We start from the raw sequence: 24,736 nt of genomic DNA on the forward strand, positions 1-24,736 counted from the left end.
GATCGATTCTTGGTCGTTGTTGTTGTTGTTTTCAGCTCGAAGAAAGAGGAACGAAGGTCTTCGTCTAGATGTAGATCAGATCTTTCGACTAAGGCTACGCTGGGATTACCCCAGAGGGAAAGGAGGAGGAAGTCAGACCGAAGTGATAGCTGGCGAAAGAAAGCGTTATGTTTCTCGTCGTCCTGAAGCTTCTCGCTTTCTGTTTTGGGTGTGAAGATGAAGGGAAAACACAATGATATTGTTTTTTCGCGCTATCTAGCAACAGGACGATGGACGGCCGTCGGATGCAATCTGGACTGAAAGAGAAAGACGGCGGGAGTTCTCGTTTCGCGACGCGGTCGCCTGGGCTGCTGGGTTCTTCTTACTCCTTTGTTCGTTCCTCGTTGTTTTCAGCCGTGGTTTTCCCTTTTACGGGCATTCATCTGTGAAAAAAATCGGACCCGCCTCAGGAAGTCGAGCGAACAGCGAGGCGACCTTGACGCGTCTCCGAATGCAGCTCTGCTCCTCGCCTCACGTTCGGTTTCTAAACTATCGTCGATCTCTGGCTCACTCTCGTCAGAAGAGCTTCCTTTTCTCGGATGTACTCTTTCTCGCAGACCCCTCCTTCTTAATTGTCCAGCTGAAGCGTCATGAAGAAATCGAGTCGTCTACGTAACACCGTCTCGTCCTCGTCGTTTAGATGCGGATGACACAGAATGGGACCTGTCAGTTGGGTGGCCGAAGGTGGGAGAGTGCAGGGTCAGTTTCGGCGAGGAGAAAGCAGAGAGAGTGGGCTGGAAAAGGAAAGGAAACGAACCTCAACGTCCTCTCCCTCCTCGTCGTTCACCATCACCTCGACAAGCAAGGTCTTCTCCCAAGGAGGGATAGCCTTCCTCGAAACGTTCTCCACCAGCTCCGACATCCTCATCGTGAGTCGCTCGGCGCTCTGAGAGAAGAAGAAAGGAAAGAGAAGGAAGTCGAGTCAGTCGCGTCGTCTCGAACGATGTCGAGCGAGAAGGAAGGTCGAACGAACCTTCTTGGGAGCAGTGAACGAGCTCCAAAGCATCGAAACACCCTGCGAGACCATCTGGACCTCGAGCTTGTGCTCGTTCTGGAACCAATCCACGAAGTCCTTGAGAGTTGGGTTTCCGGGAATCTCGAAGTGATCCCAGAGAGTCCATTCGACCTCTCCGTACTGTACAAAACGAAGACGAAAGGGCGAGGTCAACTTCTCGACGAGGAGGGAGAAAGAGAGAGATGAAAAGGAAGGGAGGAAGACGAACCTTCTCCTTCTTAGCGGCGATGGGATCCGAGAAACCGAAGAAGGGAAGAGCGAGGTTGACGAAACCGTTCTGGTAGTCCTCGAGCTTGTTCTTTCCGTCGATGATCTGAAGCGAAAGGGGAGCCAGTCAGTTTTGATTCTCGTCATCGAAGATAGGAGAGGAGGGAGCGAAGGACCGACCTTGTAAAGCTCCAAGCAGACGAGTCCCGTGGCAAGAGCGGTCGTGGTAGCGATGGCAGGAATGATCTTTCCAGCGATCAACTTGGTCTTGTGTCGATCGGCAGGAGCGATACCGTAGTTGAGAGCTCGAAGGTTGGAAGCGGCGGTGATGAAATCGATGTGGAAGTTGGAGTCGTCGTCCTTCTCGAAGTCGACGGGGTTGAGTCGGTAACCAGCGAGGGAGGAGGGAGTAGGAAGGCTGGCGACGATCTCTCCGACGTCCTTGGATTCTGAAGAAGCGAAGGAGAGGCAAGAAAGTCAGCGAGGAGCAGGCGAAAGGAGAGAAGAGGGAGAAGCACGAACCGTTGTCCTCGTTCGCAACGGGCTCGCTGTCGAGAACCTGAACCTTGACTCCCTGCTTGGGGCTGAACTCGGGAACGGTGATGGTCGTAAGGATTTTCTTGAAGATCGAAGGATCAGTCTCTCCCTTGAGGCCGTAGTTGAAAGCGTGGAGGTTGGCTCCAGAGATGATGTACTCGAGATGGATGGGCTGTCGAAGCGGAAACGCGTCGAGATCAGCAACGAGAGAGGCAAAAGGAGGTTCGAGACGAGAAGAAGTTCACTCACGTCCTCGGGGCTGAAGACCAAAGCATCGGGAGCTCGCTTGGGTCCACTCCAGAAGAGGGTTCCAGTCGAGGTGACCTGGGAAAGAGGGCGACGACGAGAAACGGTCAGCTTGAACGTCTCGAGAAATCCAAGAGGAACCAAACAAGATACTCACAGCGTCCTTGGGCATGCTGTGAAGAAGCTGCTTGATCTCGTTTCCGTAATCGTGCTCGAACTTGAACCTAGCCCACTTGACACACTCCTCAAAAGTCAAAGGCTTCTCGGCGACGAGGTACTCGTGCAGGTGGTTGATCTGCTCATGCTGCTGTCCTCCGTGCTTGAGGGTGGTCTCGACGAAGTTGGGCTGAGTGAGGTAGAGATTGACGTTGGTAGGAGGATCGACGAAGAGTTGGTTGAATCGTTCTCGAGACCACTGGACGTGAACAAAAATGGAGGAAGACGCGTCAGAACCCAAGACTTGAGAAGGAAGGAAACAATGCTCGAGAAGAAGGAACAAACCTCGATGGTGTGCTCGATAGCGTTGGGGAAACTCTTGAGAGTGCACATGGGGATGCTCTTCTCAGGAGGATCTTGACTCGACGAGTAGGATTCGGTGAGGTGAGGGATGACGACCTGAACGTTGGCCTTAGTTCCGAGGGTTCCAGATTCGAGGAGAGGCTTTCGGTAGAAGACGCATCGTCGATCCATGTACTGACCTGTGAAGAGAAAGAGCACGACGAAGGAAAAAAAAGTGGTCAGATTTGGGAAGAACGGGGGACGCGTCGGAGGAGGGAAGAAAAGAAGAGACGAACGAGCAACGACGTTGTCGAGAGCGTTGGTAACTCCATCGAGCTCAGCGAAGAAGCCATCTCCGTAAACGTCTAGAGTGGAAGGAGGAGATGAGGCGAAGATCAGCTCGGCTCGAAGAACGAGACGCGACGTTAAGAGGAAGACGACGAAAGAAAGACGACTCACTCTCAGTCTCGGGTCCAACTCGATCCTGATGCGAGTCCACCTTCCCAACCAGATCAGGGTTCATCTCCGCCGCAGCCCTAGCAGCCGCCTCCGCCTTGTTCTTCCCCAAATCCCTAGGCCTGAACAAGAACTGTCGGTTCAAGTTACTCTTCTCGATGGTGTCCATGTCCGTCACGTGGATCTTCCCCTTCTCTCCACTAGCCAGTCCCATCATCGCCCAGTTCTTCAACATCTCGCAACCGATAGCTCCGGATCCGACGAGGAACTGCCTGTGGTTGGCGATCTTGGTATGGAAAGGAAGACCGAGGACGGCGATCTGCGAGTCGTACCTCGAACCGAGAGGCTGGCACTCGGCTTCGGTAGGGAGAGTCGAAGGAAGGGATTCCAGAGAGTCGAAGTAGAGGTGCTGAACCATGGGGTGGAACTTGGCCGAGCAGGCTTTGAGGACCTCCTGAGCGACGAATCCTCCGAGGACGGCGTTGATGGGAGCGAGGTTTCCTGAGGCTTGGTAGGCGAGTTCGGTGAGGACCTTCTCGTCGAGCTTGTCCTCCTTATCGGCTCCGTAGAGGGCGGTGGCGATCGAAACGATCTCGGCGGCGTCGGCTGGGTTTCGAGGAGCTGGGAGACGAGAGTGTTGGGACTTGAAGGCGGAGAGAGCTTGGTAACCGAAGTGCAGGGTTTGAGGTCGATCCCATTTGGCGTAGTCGGAGATGAAGAATTCGGGGGAGGTGAGGGATTCGGCGAGGGGTTTCTGGAGAGAACAGAAGAGGTGAGCCTTGAGGCTGAGGAAGGAAAGGGACGGGAGCTCAAACTCACGAAAGTGATGATCTTGGGCATCTTGACTTGAGTGAAGACTCCTCCGCCAGTGTACTTGGAGAGACCAGTAGTATCTCCGATAGTGAAGGTGTAGGGACCTAGAAGAAAGAAGGCGAGAACAGTCAGCTCGAGCTCGCATCGAAACGCGTTGAGCTCGACGAGACTCACCCTTGACGGTGATCTTCCTGGGCTCGCATCCGTTGAGCTCCGTCATTCCAGCGACCTCCTCGAAGGTAACAAAGTCTCCATCCTCGAGTCCATGTCGAGTCTCGTCCATGCAGGTGACCATCGCCTCCGCGTCCTGAAAGGAGTCAAGGAGGGAGTCGATCAGCTTCAAGAACGAGAGCAAAGATAGGTTCGGACTCACGTTCTCAATCTCAACGACCATTCCAGAGAGAACAGCCTCTCCAGTAGCATCGACACAGTTGAAAGCGGGTCCGAAGTCATTGAAGACGGAACTGATGAGGGAGGGAGGAAAGAAGAAAGGAAGGAGGTGAGCTCGAGATCTCTTCCTTCTTCTCGAACGTTGAGCTCACCCGAAGAGTCCGTTGGTCTCAGCCCAGATGAAAGCGATCTTGTTGGAGTGAGTGAAAGCGTCGATTCGCAGAGCCTCCTCCTGAGCGGCGGAAGCGGTGAGAACGATGACCTGGAGGAGAGGGAGGAGGGAAGATCAAGACCGAGTCAGCTTCCGAGCTCAAAGAAGCAGGATTTCTCTAGTCAAAAAGATTATCTACTCACCTGGTACTGTCCCAAAGTCTCCTCCGAAAGAACGTCTCCGACGGCTCCTCCGAGATCGTGCACTGGGACGTAGGAGTTGAGCTCTGCCAGCCGAGGAACGGTGACGGCTGCTCGAGGGGATCCGACGTCCTCCTTTCGAAGGAAGAACTGAGTTCCAAGGTCTGCGATCTGAACGGGGTTGGGGTCGAAGAGGGTGACGGATTTGACTCCGGCGAGTGCGATGTTCTTTGCTGCAGAGGTGGAAACAGGGAGAGGTTGAGAAGAGGAGAGATGGGAAGAAGGGACGGAGGAGGTGGTGGTCAGCTCGATCTCGAAGAGGAAAGTCGACAGAAAGACGACAGAAACTCACCAATCTCAACACCGAGACCCTGAGCTCCGATGATGAGAACGTTGGAGAGAGCCATCTTCTTCATGGCTGAGAGGGAGAGGACACAAGAGGGAAGGGAGGAGGGAAGGTGGAGATCTCGGTCAGCTTGATCGTTCCTCTTTCCCTCTCTGCTCTGGATCTGCTACCACGAGAAGCGTACCTTCGTGACCGAGAACGTATCTGAAGAGAGAAGAAGAAGGCAATTAGAAGGTGTTCTCTATATTCAGTACAAACGTCGAAGTGAACTCACAGCTGACGAGAGTAAAGACCCTCACTGGCAAAGGAGGAAGGAGAGAAGCGACAGCGTCAGATCTATACATTTCAGGCTGCAGTAAGCGCTTCGAACAGAGAGTACTGACTCGATAGCGGCTTCGTCTACCTCCATATTTGACATGTTGTAAGGATTGAGGGAGTGGGGGTTTGTGGCGAAATGAGAGGAGGAGGCAAGAAGGGAGAGGAGTTCGTTTCGAGCTGACGACAGAGAGGTCCTTCCCGACCGCCATCTTCTCTACTTCAACTTTATTTTTCTCGACCGCCCAGTTTGGACAAATCATTCAGATCATCTCACCTACCACAGCAGATTGTACGTCAAATTGCATCCGACGAGAAGAAGATTCCCCGGCCGTCCTCTCTTCCAACTCGAGCTCACCTTTTTCTTCCTTCCCTTCCCTCCCTTTCTTCCCTCTCCAGCTCAGGACCACCTTCTTCTTCCCAACTCTAAACTACAACTCCATCAATAGGATCGCCATGTCCCTCTGCTCTTCAACTCGCTCGGTTCTCAAAGCTCTTCCTTCGACGATAGCACGACCAACCCAACTCCCGTCCTCCTCCTCGACCTCGCTCTCCTCCCTCTCTCGTCGTTCAATCTCCCAATCCTCTCCCCTCTCCTTCATGGACAGAAACGACGGTACTTTCCCAAGAGTCAGTAGATAGACTTTTCCTACGCGATACCTCGGTCTGTCCGGTGAAAGAGAGACACGAAAGCTGACCTCCCTCTCTCCCTCCTCTCCCAGACCCCTCGCGTCGATTCTTCCTCCTCCTCCCCTGAACCCTCCTCAACTCCCAAAACCTTCACCCAACCCACCTTCGCTCCCCACTTCTTCCTCTCCGTCCTCTCCACCCCGTCTCTTGAAGCAGCCCTCGAAGCAGCCGAAGAGGTCCCCGTCTCCTTCCTCTCGGAACCCGAACAGGATCAACACCGTCTCATGCTCCGTCACTTCCGAAAAGGACTCTCCATAGAGTCCCTCGAAGATCGGATGGCCCTCTTCCGAGGCTTGGATCTCGCCTACGCGCCTCGGACCGAGATCGATGCCAGGCAGAGGGAGAGGGCGAGGAGGCAGGTTGAGAAGGGGACGGGGAAGGAGGAGGATGGGTTGACGATGGAAGAGTGGGATCAGAGGTCTGAGAAGAGGATAGAGGAGAAGATGAAGGCATTGGAGGAGTCGGATGAGGGGAAAAGGGAGATGATCAGGAAGAAGATTCAGACGAGGCAGGCGGATGCGAGGAGGGCGACGGTGTTGAGGAGGGAGGTCAGGAAGGAGATGGAGCAGGGGAAGGGAGACAGTGCGAAGCCGTAGCTACGATTTGGGAGTATGAACCCTTCTTAATCAAATTCTGGAGAGGCAAAGCTGTTCGTCGTTGAGGAACGGAAAGGAGTGTCAAGTCAACGCGGCCGACGGTCTCAACTCACTGTTCTTCCTCGATCTTTTCCTTTGAAAGAGGCTGCAACGGGTTTAGGAAGAGGATGATCTGCTACCTCCGAAGGCTATCATGCCCGAAATAAACAACAATCCTCTCAAGAACGCGGTCCGACGCGTTTCGTCTTTTCATCTTCTTCAGTCCGAAACCCAATCGTCTTCTCTCGGACCGTCGTCTCGTCCACACAAAGAACGAAGAGAGTGCTTCTTCCTTTGAACAGACGGTGTTGCAATCAGCATCTAGTTCACAAGGAGATATCTGAGAAACTCACGCGTCGAAGAGAACAAGCGGGGAGCTGAATCGCGTCGCGTCCGATCGAGCGAGCGACGAAGGGAAGCTACGAGATTCGGAGGACCTTGACTTCGACTGAAAGGAAGAGATGTATATAGCTTACGTTGCGTCACTCCCCTCACCCAGACCAAACACCATCCTCTTCGTCGAGTTCTAACGCGTCGTCGAGGTTTGATCCCTTTCTTTCTCTTTCCTCCCCCTGCCTTGATGCTCTCTCTGACTCTCGGAAGCACACGACCAGCAGATATGACTTTGTAGCTCTCCGATCAAGTCCAGGGTCGACTCCCGGCCGAGAAGGGGAGAGAAACAAAGAATCCGTTCTTCTCAGTCTTCTCCAGGTCGACGAATCGGCCGCGACTCGTCTTGAGTTGAAACTTCGAGTATAACAGCTCGAACTAAGAGCGGCCCCGTAAAGTGGCTGTAGTGCATTCTCGAGACAGAGAGTTCTAGTTCTGGTTAGGAGAGAAGCAGGAAAGGAGAGGCCGCGAACGGGTCGACTCGAAAAGAGAAGAGCTCGCCCTTCCTTCCTTTCCCTCCTTCCTCCCAACCCTCAACGATGGCTCCCCTTCTTTCCTCAGCTCGAGCAGCTCTCGCCTCTTCCTCCACCGCCGTCGCCTCCTCTTCTTCCTCCCGAGTTCTTCTTCGCCCTTCGCTCCTCTCCCTTCGACCTTCTCATCGTTCGTACGCCGACGCTGCTCCCGCGGCTGGCAAGGTGGAAGCTCCCCAAGCTGGTATCAAAAGGAAGGATCGAGTGAGGGTTGTCAAGGAGAGGCTCTACGAGGACTTCCAGTACGACGAGACTACAGGTCATGGTCATGAGATGATTCAGGCAGAGAGGGAGGCTCTCGCTTTCATGAGGACCGTTGAGCTCGAGCTCCCAAAGTTGAAACGTGAGTCCTTCCCTTCCTCTCCCAGCGGTTGCTTTGGATTCGCAGCGTCTCCAAGAACGAGTATGCTTGGGTCTACCGATCTTCGCTCAGGAATCTTGAGCATCTACGAAGGAAGGAGGAGAGAGCTCGAGACGAACCTGACTTTTTCGCTGACCTCCTTCTCCTTCCTTCCCTCCTTCCCATCTCGCCTTCCTTCCCTCCAGCTATACCCTTCAAGGTCCCCGATATCTCAAACGACTACCTCCGATTCCACACCCAAAAGACTTGGCCGTTAGAAGGTGCAGACTCCAAGGAGAGGTCCGTTCTTCTTCTTCGTCCGACCTCATCACCTTCCTCCTCCCTTCCCTTTTTCCGAAGCTGACGACCTCTCCCTCCCTCCTGCCTTTCTTCGACCTCTACCAGCACCATCGTCACCCTCTCAGCTCCCGTCGTTCGACTCCCCTTCAAAACCCCCGCCGCTCGTCACAAGTTTCTCCTCCTCACTACTCCAGAATACTACCATCCATTCCGACCTCAAGCCTTCGATCGATACAAGGAGGCTCGAACCACCTACGCCTACACCTCTCCTACTTCCCCAGTCTACAGCGAAGGATCCCCAGCAACCTTCCTTCCTCCAGCCGTCCTCGTGGAAACCATCGGACACGACAACCATCATCGAACGAAGGTTCTCTACCGAGCTCCTGTTCCTCGAGTCGGAGGATGGACGCCGACCATCGGGATGGGAGCTGGAAGCGCGCTGGAGTTCGATAAGGCGTTGCAGACGACGTTGGCGGATAGGAAGGGAGAGGATCTCGATGGGTGGGTGAGCATCAAGTGTGGTCTCTTCCAGTTCCAGCTGCAGAACAAGAAGTGGTGCGAGGACACGCTGAGGAGGCTGGTGAACGAGGCGAACGTGAGTCTTCCTTTTCTTGCCTTTCTCCGACCTGATGAATCTCGTCCAGGATCCTCTTCACCAGATACATATCTCAACTACTCGTTCTTGGACTGTCGAGCTGACTCTTCCTCTTCCTGTACTCCTCTCGTCCTCCCTTCCCTTCTTCCTCACCCTTTCTCCCTCCTCCTCCTCTCGCCTCGCCTCCACCTCTTCCCTTCCTCAGGACCCCGAGGATCCCATGGACGACATTCCTCTCGACCTCTCCCCTTACTTCCTCATGTGGAAACGTCAAAGGCGGCGAGCCGACGGATCGAGGATCAGCGAACGCGACATCCCGTCCGAATGGAACCTCACGCCCGACGAGCGAGCAGCGATGGAAAGCAACGCCATCAACACCAGCTACGTGACCCCTCCTCCATCCCTCTCTGGACCAACACCCTCTACGACCACCCTGGAATCGCCGATGTCGCCTGCGTCGTCGACTCTGGAACTTCCTCCTCACATGCAGCAGTAAGAAGCGGCTGGGCGACTGGTCGTATGAGGAGAGGGTGCAAGGTGGGATGGATTGGTGGGTTGGAAGGTCTAGAACTAGTAGCTAGATCTCTGTATGACTTGAGCTTGGAACTTGTCGAGAGGGAGCAAAGAAAGAGACGACGCTGGTCGAACTCGACGCGTCGGATCGACAGTCTCCGTTCTTTTGCCAGTTCGGTCGCTTCAACTAAGAATTCCAGGATAAAAGCCTGGGATTGAAGTCAAGCACGATGTGCGAAAGCAGACTGACGCGAAAGCGAGAACACTCAGTTTTCCACCTTTCTCCCTTGTCCTTCCCGCTCTCGTTCTTCCGTCCCGCTCCTTCAGCTCTGAGGTAAATGCAGATGAAATCGTCCTAAACGACTGGCAACGTAGACTATATGTGGAAGAGCGCTCAAATGACGCACTGGATACGAGAAAGGAACACAAACGAAAGTGGATCAAAAGCGAACGAGAGAATGAAGCGCGTCGTGAAAGACACTAAGAGAAGATAGATGCAAATATGAAATTGTCCGGATAGTGAGAGGAGAAGTAGTGCAAGTGGGAGAGAGAGAACGAGAAGATGAAAGGGGGTATCTACGTAGAGGGAAGCAGCAACGAGAAGAGAAACGAAGCGAAAGGAAACGAAACGAACAAAGCGAAAAAGAAGAGCGAAAGGAAAACAAAACACCATCTGCGAACCGCCTAACTCTCCCCTGCCACTCCCCTCCTCCACCTATCGACCTTCTCCTCCGCTCTCGGTCCCTGAGGAGGAGGCATCTGGAACCCTCCTCCTCCCATCCCTCCCATCCCCATCCCGTTCATCCCCAACATCCCTCCTCCGCCCATCATCATGCTCTGCCTGACCTGGAACTCGTGCATCTGCATCTGCTGCTGCTGCTGTTGCATCATCGCCATCTGATGCTGCTGAGCCATGTAGATCTGCTGGAGATGCTGAGCCTGAGTGAGTCCGAGAGGAAGGTCGTCGTCCCCTTCGCCGTTGTTCGGGTGCTGGTGCTGGTACGAGGAGGTTCGAAGACCGAGAGGGACATCGTCTTCGTCTTCGTCGTTGTTGTTGGTGGTGGTGGTGAGGGAGGTGGAAGGTTGGTGGGTCGAATTGGAGGAACGAAGCGTTGTTGGGGCGGAGGAAGCTTGTCGATCTCGTTTCTCCTTGAGGATCTGAGCGAGAGGTCGTTCTTCCTCCGAGTCGTCCGAAGGCGGAGGTTTGGTGACGGAGATGAAGGAGCGGGAGGAAGGGAGGTTGTACTGAGCTGCGAGAGGGACTTCGTCGTCTGAGGAATCGTCCGCTGGTTTGGCGACGACGGGTGGTTGAGGGCTGGGTCGTCTCCTTCGAGGAGTTCCGTCGTCTTCTCCTCCGTCGTCCTCGTCGCTGCTGGCGAACCAAGTCCCGATTCCCAACCCTCCACTCGTTCGTCTTCCTCCGTCTCCCTCCTTTCCTCCTCCAGCTCCCGAGGTTCGTCCCTTCTTGCTTCGACGTCTCGCCTGGCCCAATCCGAGATCGTCCCCTCCTCGTTCCTCCTCTCGAGCTTCCCAATCCGAATCCGAATCGTCCTCGGGTCGACGGAGAATCTGCGACATCGGCTTCGAAGGCGAGTGTTCCAATAAAGCGAGGGTAGGAGGAAGAGCCGAGATCCTGATGTCGCTCGGGGAGGTAGGGAGAGGAGTATCGACGGCGAGTTGCGAAGAAATGATTCCGTTCGGGCTGGTAGGAGAAAGCAAGGATGACGATCCTCCAGGGGACAACACGAACGACAACCTCGACCTTCTCTTCCCTTGCTTCTTCTCCGCCTTGAGTCTCTTCTTCTCCTCCTCGAGCGAAAGCTTCAACCTCTCCTCCTCCTGCCTCTTCTCCACCCGTTCAGCCTCCTCCCTCTCCTCCGCTTCCCTCTGACGGGTCTCCTTCTCCCAAAGCTCGTCGATCCCGAAGACCGAGTTCCGTTTCTTGGGCATGCCGGGTCGGGAGTTGGTTTCGTCGCCTGGATTGAGGAGCGTGTTGGGTCGAGCGGGGTTGAAGTCGTCGTTGAGAATTTCGTGGAGGGAGTTGGGAGAGGTGGAGGAAAGCGGTCGTCCTCCTGGAAGGGTAGGGTTGAGATGGATCGAACCGGCCATGGAGTTGGGTCGTTGGGAATTGAAGGATCCGGAGGATTTCGTTCGAGTGAACATGGCTGGTCGGGAGTCGCCTGCGAAGACTCTGTAGACCGAGGAGGACGAGGACGGGGGCGAAAGGAAACGGACGTCAGTAGAGAAAGAAGAACGCGTCGAAAGAGCAAAACGACTCACCTCTGCTTCGACTTCAGCGCCAACTTCCTCTCCTCCAACACCTCCATCAAACTCCTCCCGTACAAGCTCCCCGGCCCTCTATACTCATCCTCTCCTCTCCCAGCAGCCACAGCTCCCACCACACTCTCCAACCCAGCATCCTCATCCAACTCCCACCCTCTCTGCCCTTCCTCCAACGCTCCACCCATGAACTCCCCTCCCCTCTTCCCGTCCACCACCAAACTAGCTCTGAACGTCTTCTGAGCAAGCGACAACCTCTTCTGCGGCACTCCCAACGCTGCTGCAGCTGCTACGAACGACGAGGACGATTTCGAGTGAACGAGAGGAGGTCGGGTGGAGAAGGACGCGGGGAGAGGGATCGAATCCGTTTGGACGAACCCTCCTCGAGTGGTGGAGTTCGAACGACTTCGAGGAGCTGGGTGGTGACCACCTGAAGGGTCGAGAGGAGCAGGCATGACGAGAACGGGAGGGAGGAAGATCGAGGAGGTGGGAGTGGTGGAAAGTCGATGGGTTTGACCGAAGTGAGCGAGGGAGGTAGGTCTGGCTTTGACCTTAGGGTTCCCTCGTTTCCCTGGAAGACGTCGACCTGTATCGCTGGCTTGTTGTTCGATGGAAGCTCGTCGTTGATCCTCCTCGTCTCCGTAGTCGGAACCTCCTGGAGGGACGGGGGTCATTCCTGATCTCGAGGAGATGGATTGGGATTTGGGATCGAAACGAGAGGCACGACCTTTGGAAGGAGGTGGGACCCAACGTTCTTCCTCTACCAGTTCCTCTTCCTCGTCGTTGTCGTCGTCCTGTTCGTCGTAGTTCTCGTCGAAGCGACTCCTTCGGAACGACTGCCTCGAAGCTCCTCCTCTGGCGACGGCCGCGTCGACGTCTCCTCCTCCTTGATCGTTCCTCGACAGCAAATCCGGCGTCGTCCTTCCAATCTCATCCCACAAGCTTCCACCAGGCGTCCTCCTTCCTCCATCGGGTCCATGATCCCTCTCTTCGTCTCCCAGCTCCAAGTCCAGTCTTCGGAAGGGAGTCGACGGCGAGAGAGGTCGACTGTTGGACGACGACGAAGGGAAAGGGATAGCTCGATCGTTGTAGTCTCCAGCGGTTGACCGAGGAGTGTTGCTCCCGCTTCCGCTCTCGTTGTGTCGGAACATGGGTGGGAGGTCGAGATCTCCTTCTCCGTCGTCGAGAGGGACTCGGTCGATGAAGCTGTATCCAGAGGAAGGTCGTCGGCTCCCGTCGTCGTAGGAGGCACGTCCCCAGCTTGATTCGGGAGTGGCTCCGGTGGTTCGTCGTCGTTCGTCGAGTTCCTCTTGATCTTGGACTTCCTCGAGCTCTGGGCTGTCCTGCTGCTGCTGAGGGGAAGGGACGACCGAAAGACGTCGTGACGGCTGAGGTTGGACGACGGGTGCTGGTGGTCGAATTCCGTAAACTCCTTCAAACTCTACCGTCCCATCGTCCTCTTCTCCCCCAGCAAGCTGAGCTCTCGTCTCCACCCGAGGCTGCTCGACCTTCACCTGAGAAGGTTTCTCCCAAACGTCCCTCACTCTCTGAGCGTACCCTCCAAACTCTCCTCCTCCTCCCTCCGCCTCTCCTCCATGAGCCAACACCAGACTCTCCCAATCTCCCATACTGGCCGTTCTCCCTCTCCCTCCAAAAGTCCTATGCGAAGGTCCCTCCCCTCCAAGCGATCTCGGAAGAGCAGCGATCGACTCCCTCAGCGTCTCGGAGAGCGGTCGGATGGGTTCGGCTGGAGGTTGAGGAGCGAGAGGAGAGGGTGTTTTGGGTTTGGAGGAGAGGAGGAGAGCTGAGAGACGACGTTTCGGTTTAGAAGGAGCGGCTTTGGTTGAAGAGGAAGCGGAAGCTGGGCCAAGATCGAAGGAAGGGACGTTGAAGAGAGCGATGGGAGCGGAGGCGTACATGGAGGAGGAGGAAGCGAGGGAGTTGCTGGATCCTGAACGAGGGAGGGGTCGGCCTTGAGGTGGAATAGTCATAGGGAGAGGATCCAAGAGCGAAGAGGAGGAGTTGAGAGGTTGGGTCGAATGAGGTCGAGGTGGGACGTGCGCTTTGGGGGGAGTCGAGGAAGCAACGACGGGTTCGACGTCCATCATGTCGGCTAGGACTCCCGAGATGGATACGTTTCGTTGGGAGGAGAGGGGTTTGGGTTTGATGATTCTGGGTTGGGAGACTTGGACTTGACGGGGAGTGGTACCAGGGGAGGAGGGTCGAGGAGGAGGAGGAGGAGGAGTTGAGGTTGAAGCTCGGTTTGGAGGAGGAGGTTGTGACTCGTGTAGATTCTGGAGGAAGGGAGACGAAGAACGACGGAAATCCCCTACTGGTGGTGCTAGAGATTCCTGTTGAGTTCTCTGCTTGCAAGAAGAAGAAGGAAGGAGGTCAGCTCTCTCGTCTCTCTCTCGAAGGTGATTGAAGCTGACCCTCCTCGTCGTCCCCTTCCCTCTCCTTCCTCCCTCCGCCCTCCCACTCTCGGAACCAGACTCACCAGTTCCCTCTCCCTCTCTTCTTCCTCCTCCTCTTCTTGTTCCTGCTCCTCCTGATCCCTCCTGGCCTGCTGTTCCCTCTCCTTCGTCCAATCTCTCCTCACGGGCTTCTCTCTCCTGCTCTCCTCCATCTTCACGCTCGACATGATCGCAGACTCCTTGGCGAACTTCCTCTCCGTAGTATAGGGAGAATCATTGTCGTACTCTGTAGGAAAGCGGAGTCAGATTAAGGTCAGCGAAACGAAACGAACGAACGAAGGAGGTCGAGGAGGAGGTGCGGGATCGACCTCCTTCCCTCCTTCTCCTTCCCGTCGTCGTACAACTGAGAGAGATAGAGAAGGTTACTAACCTATAAGAGCTGCCGCTAACTGAACACGGGAGAGGGATCCCATTGATTTCTTCTTCTTCTTTGGGAAAAAGAAGGGCGAAGGGAGGAGGGTGAAGGGTGAAGGAGACAGAGAGGAGAGGAGCGTCGACAGCTGGGTGAGCTTGATTCGGTCACCGCAGTTTCGAGGGCGACGAAACCTGTAGAGGAGGAATGTTTATGTTGCTGAGGGGTAGAGGGGATGGTGGTAGAGAGAAGGCTGTATCGTTGAGGCTTTTCAAGTCCAGTTTTTGACGAGGAAGAGATGGAGAAGAGGACGAGGGAGAAGAGGGCGGACGCGTCGACCTCGGTTCCTTCGCGTTTTCTTGTCGTCTCCTCAATCTTGAGGTGCATCTCGGTGCTTCCCTACGGCACTGTAAACATTGAGAGCCTTGAACTGTGTCTCGTCTGCTGTTCGCAGATGCGAAGGCGAGCAACAACGAGCTTCAAGAGAGAGACGACGACCGAACCTCGTCGTTCGCATCTTCCCTGTCTCTCCTCTCTCCTCCTCTCTCTCTCTCTCTAACTCGCTCCTCTCTCAACCAACCCACTCGAGACCAAACCCAAAGACTGTTCATCATCGTCCAAAGATTCCCAAACCCTACTTCTTCTCCCCTCCCTCCTCCTTTGGCGCCTCGATCCCCTTCGCCGCTCCTCCTCCTCCCGCGCCACTACTGAACCCAATAATCCTGCCCATCCCCACCCCACCCGTCGCTCCCATCGCGCTCAACCGACTCTGCAACCCGATCTCGACCGGTCTCCTCATGATCTTCCTCTCCCCACTCCAAGGAACCGTCTTGACCTCAAACGGATCCTTGTTCTGCCACCTATGCATCAAACCCATCGCCATGCTCCTCTTGATTCCCTTCCCCAGCTTCTTCATCGTCGCTCGAGTTAAGCCGGTCTCGGCGCGTCCTTTGATCCGACCGATCTCGGAGACGAAGGAGGAGAGCAGACGGGCGTTCTTGTATTCGAAGCGAGGGTTGATTTGGAGTCGGTGGAAGGGGTCGATGAGGATGGCTTCGGATTGTTTGGGACCGAGAATGGCACGGGGAGGACGGTGGTAGGGTTCTTCGAGGTTGGAGGGGCGGGAGAGTTGGTAAGGCGCGAGGATCTGGGAGGGGGAGGAGGAGGAGGGAGAGGGAAGGGAGGACGGGAGGTCAGCTCAGGTTGAAGAGAGAGAGAGAGTCTCGAAGCAAACGCGAATGGGTGCGACGAAGAGCAAGATATATAGAACAGAGCACCCCGCTCTTTCTCAGCTCAGAGCAGAGGAGCGAGATCTCTGTTCGTCTCTGGCTCTAGAGCGACGACGGAAGGACGTTCGCTCCTTCTCCTGCTCCTTCCCTTCCTCCCTCCTCCAGATCCCATGAAAAGAAGTACAAGATGATGACTCACATCTCCCTTGTTCAACAGCCTCTTCTCCTGCTCCGGAGTCTTTTCAGCTCCAGGCTTTCCTCCTGTGAAAGAAGAACCATTCAAAAGGAAAAACGAAGGAGGTCAGCTCTCCGATCTCTCCCTTCTCTGTGTTCCTGCCTCTCCTCCCTCCCTTCTTCTCCTGAAGCGCATACAACCCTCTTTCAAGCCCGCAGAACACCAAGAAGACTGAAATGCATGCACTCACGTCGTTCGTTCGTTCTGAGAGGAGCGAAGGGAGCGTGGATGTTGACGGGTCGGTAGTAGGCTCGGACGAGGGAAGGAGCGGAGGAGCGAGAGGAGGAGGAGGAGGAGGAGGTTGCTGTTGAAGAAGAGGAGGAGAGGAGGAGTGGGCGAGCTGCTTTGGAGGTGGTGGAGAAGAGGAAGGACATGGTTCTTGTTGTTGGTTGAACCGAGGGTGATGGATAGAGGCAGAAGGGAAGGAGAGAAAGGGTCGACTTGAAACCAAGCTGATGAAAAGTGAAGTGGTCGTCGAGGTCAGTCTCCTCCCAACAACCATTCCCGACTCCTCCTCCCTTCCTTTATCTTTTTCTTATCTAGATGTTCTCCGCTCCTCGTAAAGGACGTAAAGAGTTCCAAGCCGTTGTCCTAGCAGGTCATGGAGCATCGTCAGTTCTCTTCAGATTCCTCTCACCTTTTTGCTCGCGGCCGAGCTGACCTCGTCTTGTTCTTCGTTTCCCCTTGCAGACTGTACCCTCTTTCCGAGAAGGAAAACATGTGCAAAGCTCTTCTTCCTATAGGGAACGAACCTATGATTTCCTACGTTTTGACTTGGTTGGAGCAGGCTGGGATTATCGGTTCGTCCTTGACCTGAACCTCCTTCCCTCCTCGCCTCCTCCCTTGTTCTCTTGAGCTCATCCACCTTCTCACTCTTTCTTTCGCCTGGAATCAGACGTTCTCATCCTCACTCCCGCCTCGTACTACTCTGCTCTGTCGCATCACCTCCAGTCGTTCCGTCAGAGTCAGATCCAGAATGGAGACGGAGCGATGAAGATCAACCTTCAGGCCGTCAAGGGTTCAGCAGCAGGGAGCGAAGGAGAGAGCGACGACGACGACGATGAGGTTTTGAAGGGGAAGACGGCGGATCTGCTGAGAGAGTACAAGGATAGTTTATCGGTGAGTGAAAACTTCGTTTTTTGGTCTGGGGAGGTCGAGTCGAGTCAGAGAGAGCTGATCACCTTTCCTCCCTCCCTCCCTCCCTTCCGTTCTAGACCGACTTCATCGTCCTCCCTTGCGACTTCATCCCACCTCCGAACCTCCTCCTCTCAACAGTCCTAGACTCTCATCGAACACGACAGAACGCTACGCTCACCACCCTGTTCTACGAACGAGCGGACGTAGGGAAGGAAGGTTCGTTTCTCAATCTCCCCTTTCTCACTTCTTCTCCTTCGCGTCGAGCTCACCCTCTCGTTCGTTCGTTCCTTCAGGTCCCGATCGGATCCTCGTCGGACTGGACAAGCACACCAATACTCTTCTCCACGTGCAGGATATCGAGGATATGGACGATGATATCCCTATTCGAATGAGTATGATGTGGAAGTGAGTCGCATCCCTCTCTTTGCTCTCTCTCTCTCTCTCTCTTTCTCTCTCCCCACCATCACCCCTGCACCCCTTCTCTCCTAAATGATGAACCCCCCGTTTCATCCTTGTTCTTCGAGACGAGGTGCTTTTTTTTACAAAAGCTCGCTCGTTGAAGACGACAAACCGTGGCAGCGGAAACCAAGCTGAACGATCTTGATCTCTCTCTCCCTTCTCTCTCTCTCTTTCGGACTCTGTCGATCTTGTTTCTTTCCCTTTCGGGAAGGATGGATAGAGAAACGGAGTTTGTTTGGGAGGAGGAGGGGAAGGGGTCATGCGAGCTTTCCCGTTCTGATTCTCTATCTCTCTCTTCGACAATCCCCATCCTTTCGCGTCTCGTCCCGTTGGAAGTCAGGGAGACTGACCACGCTTCGATTCGACGGTTCCACAGATACCCCAACGTCACCCTCACCACGAAACTTCTCGACTCGCACGTCTACGTTTTCAAACACTCGGTTCTGGAACTGCTCAAGGTGTCCCCTCAGATCGAGAGCATCCGAGACGAGCTCGTTCCATGGTTGCTTAAAGCGGGATTCCAAACTTGTCTGGCTCTGGATTGGAAGACGAGTGAGTCCCAATCTCCCTCTGCTTGCCACATCCTTTTCTTTTCCCTTCGCACAAACCGCTGACTTTCCAACAACTCGTCTCGCTCAGCTCTCAACCCCTCCCCGGACCCGCAAACGCTCGCCTACCTCCACTCGACCTCTCACCTCCCCCCTTCCATCTCCCACGCTTCCACTATCCCCGCTCCTTCCCTCCACTCTCACCTCCCTCTTACCCTCCTCCCTTCTTCCTCCCACGAATCCCATCCTTCGACCACCAACTCCTCGGAAACCAACCTCTCCTCCATCCCTCCTTCGCCCATCCACCCGCGCGGGTTCGTCGTTCCAGGTGGAGCGCGTCCAAACCTGTCGAGGTCGGAAACGGTGTTGATCAGAGGCGTCGGGAGGATGGGCTTGGAGGATGGCGCGTACGGGGAGGAAGGCGATCTGGAGGAGGAAGGCGAGGACGGGACCGAGAGGAGAGTGGCTTGTGGAGTGGTCGTCCATAGATTGGAGGATGGGTTCGTGGCGAGAGCGAATACGGTAGCGACCTACTTTGAGCTGAATAGACAGGTGAGTTGGTCGGTTTGATTCGAACGAAAAAGAAACGAGACGCGTCGTGGCTTCGAAACGCTGACTCCCTTCTTTCCTCTTCCAACAACAACAACCAGTTCCTCAAACAACACGCCCTCTCCCAAGCCTCCCTCCTCCTCACCGCACCCCCTCCGACTCCTCCCTCCCCCACCGCTCCCGCCCCGCTCATCGATCCTCGCGCTCAAATCTCAGCGGACTCCCTCGTCGGAGCGTCCACCCGAGTAGGCGAGCGAACGAGCGTGAAGAAATCCCTCGTCGGGAGGCATTGCGTGATCGGGAAGAACGTCAAACTCGTGGGGTGTGTGGTGATGGATTTCGTGAGGGTTGGGGATGGGTGAGTCGTTTTTCTTTTCGTTCTTTTGGGGAAAGTGAGAGGGAGGGAGAGAGGGAGACGCGTTCTTGCTGACTGACTGGCGGGTTTTGGGTGGTTGGTTTTGTTGGTGTAGGGTGAAACTCGAGAATTGTATCGTCTGTCAACGAGCGACGATTGAGGATCGAGCGGATCTGAAGGATTGCGAGGTCGGAGGGCAGTTTGAGGTGCTGGCGGATCGTGAGTCTCCTTTCGCTTCGTTTCGTTTCTTTCGAGGTGGGGATTTCGAGAGTGTTGGGAAAGCGTGTTACTGACTCTCGATTCTTTTGTTGGTGTTTGGGTGGTGGGCGATGAAGCTGGAGGGAAGACGATCAAGGGAGAGAAGCTGGCTCTCGTTTGAGAGAGCGTTCGATTTAGATAGATGAGATCTCCCAGCTTCCTTTAGCTCTCTCTCTCTCATCGCTCTCGAGATAAGGTTTTCCAGAGTTCCCGTCTAACCAAGTTTTCTTATTATCATCGAGTACCGAAAGAAAATAAACAATAAACAAACCGCTCTCGTTGCGCTCCATCTCCCCGACCCTCCTCTCCTCCCTCTCCCACCCCCCAAACCACCACCACCACCCTCCCCCCTCTTTCGACCGTTCCCGTTCTGAAACGATGCTCGCGACGTCTCCTTCCCCCTCTCCGAACCACGCCTACGCTGCTTCGTACGACTTCAAAGCCGTGAACCGCCATCCTGTGGATCTGTTCCGTCTGTTCTTGTTCAAGCCGAACCGAGAGGTGGTGGATCGGTTCGTGGAGGAAGGGATCATCGAGAGGGACGAGGTGGAGGTGATTAGGAAGGGGTGGAAGGGAGTTGGCATTGGGGTTGCGGTCAGTCCCTCGAGAGAAGAGAGAGAGAGAGAGGGGAGATGGGAGGGAGGAGTTGAGCTGACCTGACCTTTCCTTTCGTTTTTGTTGTTTGCTTCTTCGTTATCGTTTTCGTTTTTCGTTACCCAGGTCGGAGCGAGTTTCGGATCCCTCCTTCTCATCACCGCCACCCGTAGCTTCAAAAAAATCGCAGATCCGCTCACCCGATTCGGTCAGGACGGGTTCGTAGGGCTGATGGGAGCGTTGATAGGCAGTAGTCAGTTGGGTTGGCCCGTAGGTGCGTTCTGGGGTGGGGAGACGATTTATAAAGGGTAAGTCGGGTCTAGCTTTCTTTTTCTTAACTCCTCCTTATAGAGGAAATAAAGGAAGGGAAAACAAGAAGGAAGGAAAGGAAGGGAAACGACCCTGCCCCGCCCTGACCTCCAATCTCCCTCCTCCTTCCTCGCCTTCAACCAAGAACCCGAAACGGCGGCGAAACCTCCCTCCTGATCTACAAGTACATGTCAGCCGTCCAGGATCCCAAGCACGGTCTCCCTCCGATCGGATCGCCTCTTTTCTCGGACAACGGTCGACCCAACTTTGCGATTCGACGGCCGCTCGATTGGCAGAGGGTCGGGTCGAGGAACGAGGTGGATCAGAACGTCGATGGGGGGTGGAAGTCGTTGAAGAAGTTGTTTGGCGTGGGATATGGGAAGTAGATGGGTATGCGCATGGGGGTTTGTTGTGTTTTTTGTGCGTTGGGAGAGAGAGAGAGAGAGGAGGGAAGGCGACGCGTTGTTCTTTCGCCTTTCCTCGTCAGTGTCCCTCCGGAACTTCTACTTCTTCTCTCTTCCGCCAAATACCACTCCCAAAAATCAACGCTGAGCAATCCGCTGCAGGAATAGCTCTCCATCCGAGCTCAACGCTCGACGCGTCCTCCCCTCCGAGCTCGCATCCGAAAAAGACCCTTTCCTGACCGATCTCTCCCAGGGTCTTACATAGCTTCCAGAATACAATCTTCCCCAACCATGCTTACTCTCGAAAGCAGAGTCAGCAAGATGTCATTTAATTTGTTTCCGTTTGACTTTTGCTTCCCAACGAGTCCCAGGCTTTCTCCACAAACTCAGCCAGGCGATCCCTTTTCCATCTCTCCTTCAACACCCACTCAACCTCTACCCTTCAACCTTTCAAACCTTTTCACCCTTTTCACTCCTTCAAACCATGGCCAACATCGCTGTCATCGCTTACTCTACGTGCGTGTCCTCCTTCCCCCCTCCCTCTCCCACCATTGATTCCCAAGCCTCGCCGCGAGCTGCTCAAGCTCACCTTTCTTTTACCTCCCTCCTTCTCTTCCCTGACCTTTCCTCTTCTGCTTTTGTTTTTTTGTTCGAGCAGCTATGGGCACACCAACACCCTCGCCGAGTCCATCATCAAGGGAATCAACGAGTCCGGTGCTAAAGGAACTCTTTACCAGGTTCGTTTTCGTTTTTCCGTCGCAAGATCCGAGCTCGATGCGTCCAACGGTTCCCACGCCCTGTTTTCTCGTTCGTTTTCTGACCAAACTTCTTTTGCTGGGTGACCTTGTAGTTCGAGGAGACTCTCTCAGCGGACGTGTTGGCCAAGATGTACGCTGCTCCTAAGCCTGCTTACCCTGGTGAGTAAAAACGTTCGTTCGATGGTCGTGGGAGAAGGGGGGGAGGAGAGAGAGAGTTGCGACGAGCTCGACGTGTTTTGCTGACTCGTTTTCGTCCTTTTCCTTCTCGTGTTTGTCTTCCTTTTCGCATGGCCGTTGCTGCTGCTGCAGTTATCACCCCGGATGACTTGAAGAAATACGATGGGTTCATCTTCGCTTTCGGAACTCGATACGGACGGGCTCCTGGTGCGTCTGAGTTGTCCTTTTCTCGTTCGCTTCTCGTTCTCCCTCTCTCTCGATTAACTTACTGAGGCTTTCCTTTGCACTGGTGGGTATCTTTCAGCTCAAGTCTCCTCGTTCTTTGATCAGACCGGAGGGCTTTGGGCTACTGGGGCTTTGATTGGGAAGGTGCGCCTTTCCTTTCTTTTTCCTTTCTTCACGCGTCTCGTCCCCTTCTTCGAAGCTCGCTTGCCTCAAGCTGATCTCTTCTTCTTCTTTTGTTTACACCGTGTTCTAGTTCGGAGCTTTCGCCACTGGTGCTGCTGTTCGTCCCCCTTCCTCTAGCATCCAGCGAGCGAAGAAGAGTGTTACGACCGAGACGTGGTGCTGACGGCTTTTGCTTCTTCTTCTTTCCTCCTCTCTTTCGCGGTTCTTGCTTTCTTAGGGACAACACGGAGTAAGTCCTCCCACATCTGTTTCGGATGCTGAACGAGGGACGAAGACCATAGCCAAATTCGAGAGGACGAAGAAAGAAAGAAGAAACGCGTCGCTGACTCTTCTTTTCTCTTCTTCCTTCGCTCGTTCTAGGGACACGAGACCGCCATAATGACTTCCATCCCCTTCCTCACTCACCACGGTATCATCTACGTTCGTCCTACACCCACCTTTTTTTTCTCTCTTCGTCTCTGCCTGCCTCTACCCTCAACAGTCTCGAGTCTCTCTTCAACTGACTCCCCCCCCCCCCAATCCCATCCCCTCCGTGCACTCCTCCAGGTTCCCCTCGGATACGGAAACCCCACTCTCTTCGAGGAGACCGAGGTCATCGGTGGCTCTCCTTGGGGATCCTCGTACGTTGCGGGTTCAAAGGGGAACCTCCCCGTTACCGACAAGGACAAGAACGTCGCCGAGTTCCAGGGAAAGTCGTTCGGAACTCTCGTTTCGACCTTCGTCAAGGGAAAGTCTCTTTAAAAAAAACGATCCTATCTTGCTAGATCTTAGATGGACTTTGATAATGGGAACGGTATCTATAACTTGCATTTTCATGGACCTCACGAAGACAAGAAGAGCGTGGGAAAGGGAAGATCGTCGGGCTCGAAGTCGTTCGGTTTCGAAGATCATTCGATAGTCTACACACAAAAATAACAAGAACAGCCCACTTTCTGAGTCGGATCAAATCAATCCAGCGGCGGCAGCAGCTTCCAGAGCCTTCTTGCTGACCTCCTGGTAGGCTCGTAGGCGGATCCTGAACGAGGGGAAAGAAAAGAGAAAGAGACGCGTCAGAGGGAGAGATAGATGGTTGGGTGGGTAAGAGACGTACAAGTTTCGTTGCAGCATGGCAATGGTGAGTTTTCCAACCGCTGGGATGTAGATGCTGGCCTGAAAAAGGGGGGAAGCAAAGAGGAAGGGAGAGAGAGGGGAAGTCAGCTCTCGCCTGTCCCGTCCGTCGCCAAAGAAGCTGAGCTGTTTGTTCGAACTAGAAAAAAACGAGAGACTCACCTTGGTAGCAACATCAGGCTCAAAGTTCTTCTCTCCAGCCACGTCGACGCATACGACTCCATCCTTCAACCACGAGGTCTGAACCTTGAACTTTCCTCCGGGAACCGCACTGATCACGACGTCGCTCATTCCGACGGCTTCCTCGAGAGTGATGGCAGTGGGAGTGGTGACGTGGGATGGCTTGAAGGTGAAGGAAGAGGGTGTCGAGGGGGAGGGGAGGAGAGGTCGCTTCGAGTACTCTAGGATGCCAGTGATGTCGGCGGAAAGGACGCGAGCTCCGTCGTTGGCTGAAGGACGGGAAGAGACGCGACGAGGAAAGTGATCAGAAGGCGGAATAACCGAATGAAGAATCAGGAAGGGATGAACGGGGTGTTACGAACCGAGTAGAGCAGCGAGAGGTCGACCGACGACTTCAGATCGGTTGATCACGGTGATGGTTCGTCCTCGAGCTCGGTCGCCAGGAGGAAGGAGAGGGTTGTAGATGTTGGTGTACTCGAGAGTCTTGACCTGGAGGAAAAGATCGAAGTCAGAGCGTCAGTTATGGCGTGTCAGAGTCGAGTTCGGAGCAAAAAAAAAGAGAGAGAGAGAGAGAAAGACGAACGATGGCGAGAGGAGTGCAGGGGAGGATGGACTTGAGGGTTCCAGGTTGAGGAGTGGTAGCAGCAGCGGAAGCGGGAGTAGCGGATCTCGGAGGCTTGAGGGTGAGAGGAGAGATGTATCGGATGCTAGAAGGGTGCATTTGGACGGATATTGATGTCAGTGGGAGGTTGAAAGGACGGGAGGGAGGGAGGGAAAAGTCGAGCTCGCAAACTGACTTGTGATAGAGGTTAAAGAGGAACTGATGGTTGAGACCTTCGACGTCCTTCAGAGGAGAGACGACCTGCTGAAGGTACTGATCCTGAGTTCCTCCGTAGATTGGGTAGTAGACCTGGGAGGGGAAGAGAAAGGAAAGGGAAGGAAACGGTGAGCTTCGAGCTCAAAAGTCCTCCTTCCTTCCTCGACTGCACCGTTCCCTCGGACCATCGGGCGATCAAGAGATTGAGACTGACCATAATTCCTCCTACATCGTCGTCATCGTTGGCGGCTACGATAGCCTCCTCAACTCCATCTCCCAAGCTCAACTCAGAGTCGACAGCTTGTCCGACCAACCGGAGCTCGAACGAAATGCCCAAAGCCTCGCAGGACCGTCTCGTGAACTGTAGAGATACAAAATAACAGTCAGCATCTCAACAAAAGGTACAAGGATCATCCTGAGCGTGAAAACCTACCTCGGCGTACATCTTCGCATCGTCCTTTCCAGTTCCCAAGATTCCGACGAGCTTGAGCTGACCTCCTTCCTTCTGGATCGCCTCGACGGATGCAGTGAGCTCAGTCCTGTAGGTAGGGTAGATCTTGACAGCAGTCAGGGTGATTCCTTGTCCTTCGACGGTGGGTTTGGGGAGAACGGGAGCAGACATCTTGGTGTTTCTGAGGGGGGAAGGGAGTTGGAAAGGAAAGGGAAGTTATGAGGAGGAAGAAAGGGCAAAAGCACCAAACGCTGCGCTCGGTTGCTAAGAAACGGGTTGTTTGCTGATTTTCTGCTTGTTTTGGTTCCGAGAGACGAGAAGGTTCTTCATAATGTCCTCTTCCATGAGGATGAAAAAGAGAATAACAGCGGGGGGACTCGAGGCGGGCTCGAAGAACAGAAGACGCGTCCGATCCCTCTCTGCCCTCCTCTCTCCTCCCGCGATAGACT

General features: G+C 54.6%; 11 protein-coding genes across 11 annotated transcripts; 5 read left to right on the forward strand and 6 right to left on the reverse strand.

Annotated features, from left to right (window-relative positions):
* Window positions 1-593: 593 nt before the first annotated feature.
* UBA1 (E1 ubiquitin-activating protein UBA1) lies at window positions 594-5,383 on the reverse strand. Its single transcript, XM_076641122.1, has 20 exons — window positions 5,282-5,383; window positions 5,173-5,196; window positions 5,083-5,102; window positions 4,905-4,970; window positions 4,556-4,785; window positions 4,354-4,463; window positions 4,185-4,275; window positions 3,986-4,118; window positions 3,818-3,915; window positions 3,002-3,752; window positions 2,839-2,907; window positions 2,546-2,742; window positions 2,202-2,459; window positions 2,048-2,122; window positions 1,784-1,970; window positions 1,442-1,710; window positions 1,263-1,367; window positions 1,013-1,174; window positions 797-925; window positions 594-702 (listed from the first exon to the last, which is right to left on the reverse strand). Exons 1-20 carry the CDS (start codon window positions 5,314-5,316, stop codon window positions 676-678), a joined length of 3,036 nt encoding a protein of 1,011 aa, XP_076495095.1. The 5' UTR covers window positions 5,317-5,383; the 3' UTR covers window positions 594-675.
* Window positions 5,384-5,669: 286 nt separating this feature from the next.
* On the forward strand, window positions 5,670-6,499 carry BDY24DRAFT_416495 (uncharacterized protein; the record flags this gene model as incomplete). Its single annotated transcript, XM_076643591.1, has 2 exons — window positions 5,670-5,843; window positions 5,936-6,499. The coding sequence occupies 2 exons, from the start codon at window positions 5,670-5,672 to the stop codon at window positions 6,497-6,499; spliced, it is 738 nt and encodes a 245-aa protein (XP_076495096.1).
* A 900-nt stretch (window positions 6,500-7,399) lies between these two features.
* On the forward strand, window positions 7,400-9,299 carry BDY24DRAFT_393995 (uncharacterized protein). The gene is made up of 4 exons (XM_076641123.1): window positions 7,400-7,801; window positions 8,005-8,098; window positions 8,204-8,693; window positions 8,899-9,299. The coding sequence occupies exons 1-4, from the start codon at window positions 7,468-7,470 to the stop codon at window positions 9,187-9,189; spliced, it is 1,209 nt and encodes a 402-aa protein (XP_076495097.1). The 5' UTR covers window positions 7,400-7,467; the 3' UTR covers window positions 9,190-9,299.
* A 234-nt stretch (window positions 9,300-9,533) lies between these two features.
* BDY24DRAFT_393998 (uncharacterized protein) lies at window positions 9,534-10,052 on the reverse strand. Its single transcript, XM_076641124.1, has one exon. It carries the CDS (start codon window positions 9,877-9,879, stop codon window positions 9,601-9,603), a length of 279 nt encoding a protein of 92 aa, XP_076495098.1. The 5' UTR covers window positions 9,880-10,052; the 3' UTR covers window positions 9,534-9,600.
* BDY24DRAFT_416497 (uncharacterized protein) lies at window positions 9,891-14,373 on the reverse strand (the record flags this gene model as incomplete). The annotated part of the gene is made up of 4 exons (XM_076643592.1): window positions 9,891-11,397; window positions 11,487-13,849; window positions 13,984-14,186; window positions 14,331-14,373. The coding sequence occupies 4 exons, from the start codon at window positions 14,371-14,373 to the stop codon at window positions 9,891-9,893; spliced, it is 4,116 nt and encodes a 1,371-aa protein (XP_076495099.1).
* A 786-nt stretch (window positions 14,374-15,159) lies between these two features.
* BDY24DRAFT_328823 (bS18 family ribosomal protein) lies at window positions 15,160-15,465 on the reverse strand (the record flags this gene model as incomplete). The annotated part of the gene is made up of 1 exon (XM_076637103.1): window positions 15,160-15,465. A coding segment is annotated over one exon (306 nt), but the record flags the coding sequence as incomplete, so codon positions are not given.
* Window positions 15,286-16,387, reverse strand: BDY24DRAFT_115077 (uncharacterized protein). The gene is made up of 2 exons (XM_076635891.1): window positions 15,741-16,387; window positions 15,286-15,459 (listed from the first exon to the last, which is right to left on the reverse strand). Exon 1 carries the CDS (start codon window positions 16,276-16,278, stop codon window positions 15,784-15,786), a length of 495 nt encoding a protein of 164 aa, XP_076495101.1. The 5' UTR covers window positions 16,279-16,387; the 3' UTR covers window positions 15,286-15,459; window positions 15,741-15,783.
* GCD1 (translation initiation factor eIF2B subunit gamma) lies at window positions 16,254-19,250 on the forward strand. The gene is made up of 10 exons (XM_076635892.1): window positions 16,254-16,387; window positions 16,467-16,576; window positions 16,672-16,895; window positions 16,991-17,129; window positions 17,207-17,318; window positions 17,749-17,924; window positions 18,012-18,472; window positions 18,571-18,827; window positions 18,940-19,043; window positions 19,160-19,250. Exons 1-10 carry the CDS (start codon window positions 16,320-16,322, stop codon window positions 19,201-19,203), a joined length of 1,695 nt encoding a protein of 564 aa, XP_076495102.1. The 5' UTR covers window positions 16,254-16,319; the 3' UTR covers window positions 19,204-19,250.
* Window positions 19,251-19,400: 150 nt separating this feature from the next.
* Window positions 19,401-20,403, forward strand: BDY24DRAFT_115218 (uncharacterized protein). Its single transcript, XM_076635893.1, has 3 exons — window positions 19,401-19,676; window positions 19,803-19,984; window positions 20,131-20,403. The coding sequence occupies exons 1-3, from the start codon at window positions 19,461-19,463 to the stop codon at window positions 20,369-20,371; spliced, it is 639 nt and encodes a 212-aa protein (XP_076495103.1). The 5' UTR covers window positions 19,401-19,460; the 3' UTR covers window positions 20,372-20,403.
* A 337-nt stretch (window positions 20,404-20,740) lies between these two features.
* BDY24DRAFT_353067 (NAD(P)H:quinone oxidoreductase, type IV) lies at window positions 20,741-22,569 on the forward strand. The gene is made up of 9 exons (XM_076637751.1): window positions 20,741-20,905; window positions 21,048-21,126; window positions 21,240-21,306; window positions 21,457-21,531; window positions 21,629-21,693; window positions 21,803-21,829; window positions 21,950-21,961; window positions 22,093-22,152; window positions 22,279-22,569. Exons 1-9 carry the CDS (start codon window positions 20,874-20,876, stop codon window positions 22,471-22,473), a joined length of 612 nt encoding a protein of 203 aa, XP_076495104.1. The 5' UTR covers window positions 20,741-20,873; the 3' UTR covers window positions 22,474-22,569.
* A 36-nt stretch (window positions 22,570-22,605) lies between these two features.
* On the reverse strand, window positions 22,606-24,483 carry MTD1 (methylenetetrahydrofolate dehydrogenase (NAD(+))). The gene is made up of 8 exons (XM_076637907.1): window positions 24,270-24,483; window positions 24,051-24,197; window positions 23,817-23,929; window positions 23,603-23,726; window positions 23,382-23,508; window positions 23,002-23,288; window positions 22,823-22,881; window positions 22,606-22,747 (listed from the first exon to the last, which is right to left on the reverse strand). The coding sequence occupies exons 1-8, from the start codon at window positions 24,456-24,458 to the stop codon at window positions 22,675-22,677; spliced, it is 1,119 nt and encodes a 372-aa protein (XP_076495105.1). The 5' UTR covers window positions 24,459-24,483; the 3' UTR covers window positions 22,606-22,674.
* Between the last annotated feature and the right edge of the window lie 253 nt (window positions 24,484-24,736).

This window comes from Mrakia frigida, assembly GCF_051309035.1.
Source record: "Mrakia frigida strain ATCC 22029 unplaced genomic scaffold BDY24scaffold_22, whole genome shotgun sequence".
Classification (NCBI taxonomy): Eukaryota; Fungi; Basidiomycota; class Tremellomycetes; order Cystofilobasidiales; family Mrakiaceae; genus Mrakia; species Mrakia frigida.

Excerpts from the sequence above, each read along its gene's own strand:
- BDY24DRAFT_393995 (XM_076641123.1), top strand. The coding sequence starts at position 7,468 with ATGGCTCCCCTTCTTTCCTCAGCTCGAGCAGCTCTCGCCTCTTCCTCC. Across the intron at positions 7,802-8,004 it reads CGAGCTCCCAAAGTTGAAAC|CTATACCCTTCAAGGTCCCC; the intron begins GTGAGTCCTTCC and ends CCTTCCCTCCAG. Across the intron at positions 8,694-8,898 it reads GGCTGGTGAACGAGGCGAAC|GACCCCGAGGATCCCATGGA; the intron begins GTGAGTCTTCCT and ends TCCCTTCCTCAG.
- BDY24DRAFT_353067 (XM_076637751.1), top strand. The coding sequence starts at position 20,874 with ATGGCCAACATCGCTGTCATCGCTTACTCTAC. Across the intron at positions 20,906-21,047 it reads GCTGTCATCGCTTACTCTAC|CTATGGGCACACCAACACCC; the intron begins GTGCGTGTCCTC and ends TTGTTCGAGCAG. Across the intron at positions 22,153-22,278 it reads CTCACCACGGTATCATCTAC|GTTCCCCTCGGATACGGAAA; the intron begins GTTCGTCCTACA and ends GCACTCCTCCAG.
- BDY24DRAFT_115077 (XM_076635891.1), bottom strand. The coding sequence starts at position 16,278 with ATGGTTGTTGGGAGGAGACTGACCTCGACGACCACTTCACTTTTCATC.
- BDY24DRAFT_115218 (XM_076635893.1), top strand. The coding sequence starts at position 19,461 with ATGCTCGCGACGTCTCCTTCCCCCTCTCCGAACCACGCCTACGCTGCT. Across the intron at positions 19,677-19,802 it reads GAGTTGGCATTGGGGTTGCG|GTCGGAGCGAGTTTCGGATC; the intron begins GTCAGTCCCTCG and ends TTCGTTACCCAG. Across the intron at positions 19,985-20,130 it reads GGGGAGACGATTTATAAAGG|AACCCGAAACGGCGGCGAAA; the intron begins GTAAGTCGGGTC and ends CCTTCAACCAAG.
- MTD1 (XM_076637907.1), bottom strand. The coding sequence starts at position 24,458 with ATGTCTGCTCCCGTTCTCCCCAAACCCACCGTCGAAGGACAAGGAATC. Across the intron at positions 24,198-24,269 it reads ATGCGAAGATGTACGCCGAG|TTCACGAGACGGTCCTGCGA; the intron begins GTAGGTTTTCAC and ends GTATCTCTACAG. Across the intron at positions 23,930-24,050 it reads ACGATGTAGGAGGAATTATG|GTCTACTACCCAATCTACGG; the intron begins GTCAGTCTCAAT and ends TTCCCCTCCCAG.
- GCD1 (XM_076635892.1), top strand. The coding sequence starts at position 16,320 with ATGTTCTCCGCTCCTCGTAAAGGACGTAAAGAGTTCCAAGCCGTTGTC. Across the intron at positions 16,896-16,990 it reads AGTACAAGGATAGTTTATCG|ACCGACTTCATCGTCCTCCC; the intron begins GTGAGTGAAAAC and ends CTTCCGTTCTAG. Across the intron at positions 18,828-18,939 it reads TTCGTGAGGGTTGGGGATGG|GGTGAAACTCGAGAATTGTA; the intron begins GTGAGTCGTTTT and ends TTGTTGGTGTAG.
- BDY24DRAFT_393998 (XM_076641124.1), bottom strand. The coding sequence starts at position 9,879 with ATGGTGTTTTGTTTTCCTTTCGCTCTTCTTTTTCGCTTTGTTCGTTTC.
- UBA1 (XM_076641122.1), bottom strand. The coding sequence starts at position 5,316 with ATGTCAAATATGGAGGTAGACGAAGCCGCTATCGA. Across the intron at positions 1,711-1,783 it reads CGTTGCGAACGAGGACAACG|AATCCAAGGACGTCGGAGAG; the intron begins GTTCGTGCTTCT and ends TCGCTTCTTCAG. Across the intron at positions 926-1,012 it reads CGTTCACTGCTCCCAAGAAG|AGCGCCGAGCGACTCACGAT; the intron begins GTTCGTTCGACC and ends TTCTTCTCTCAG.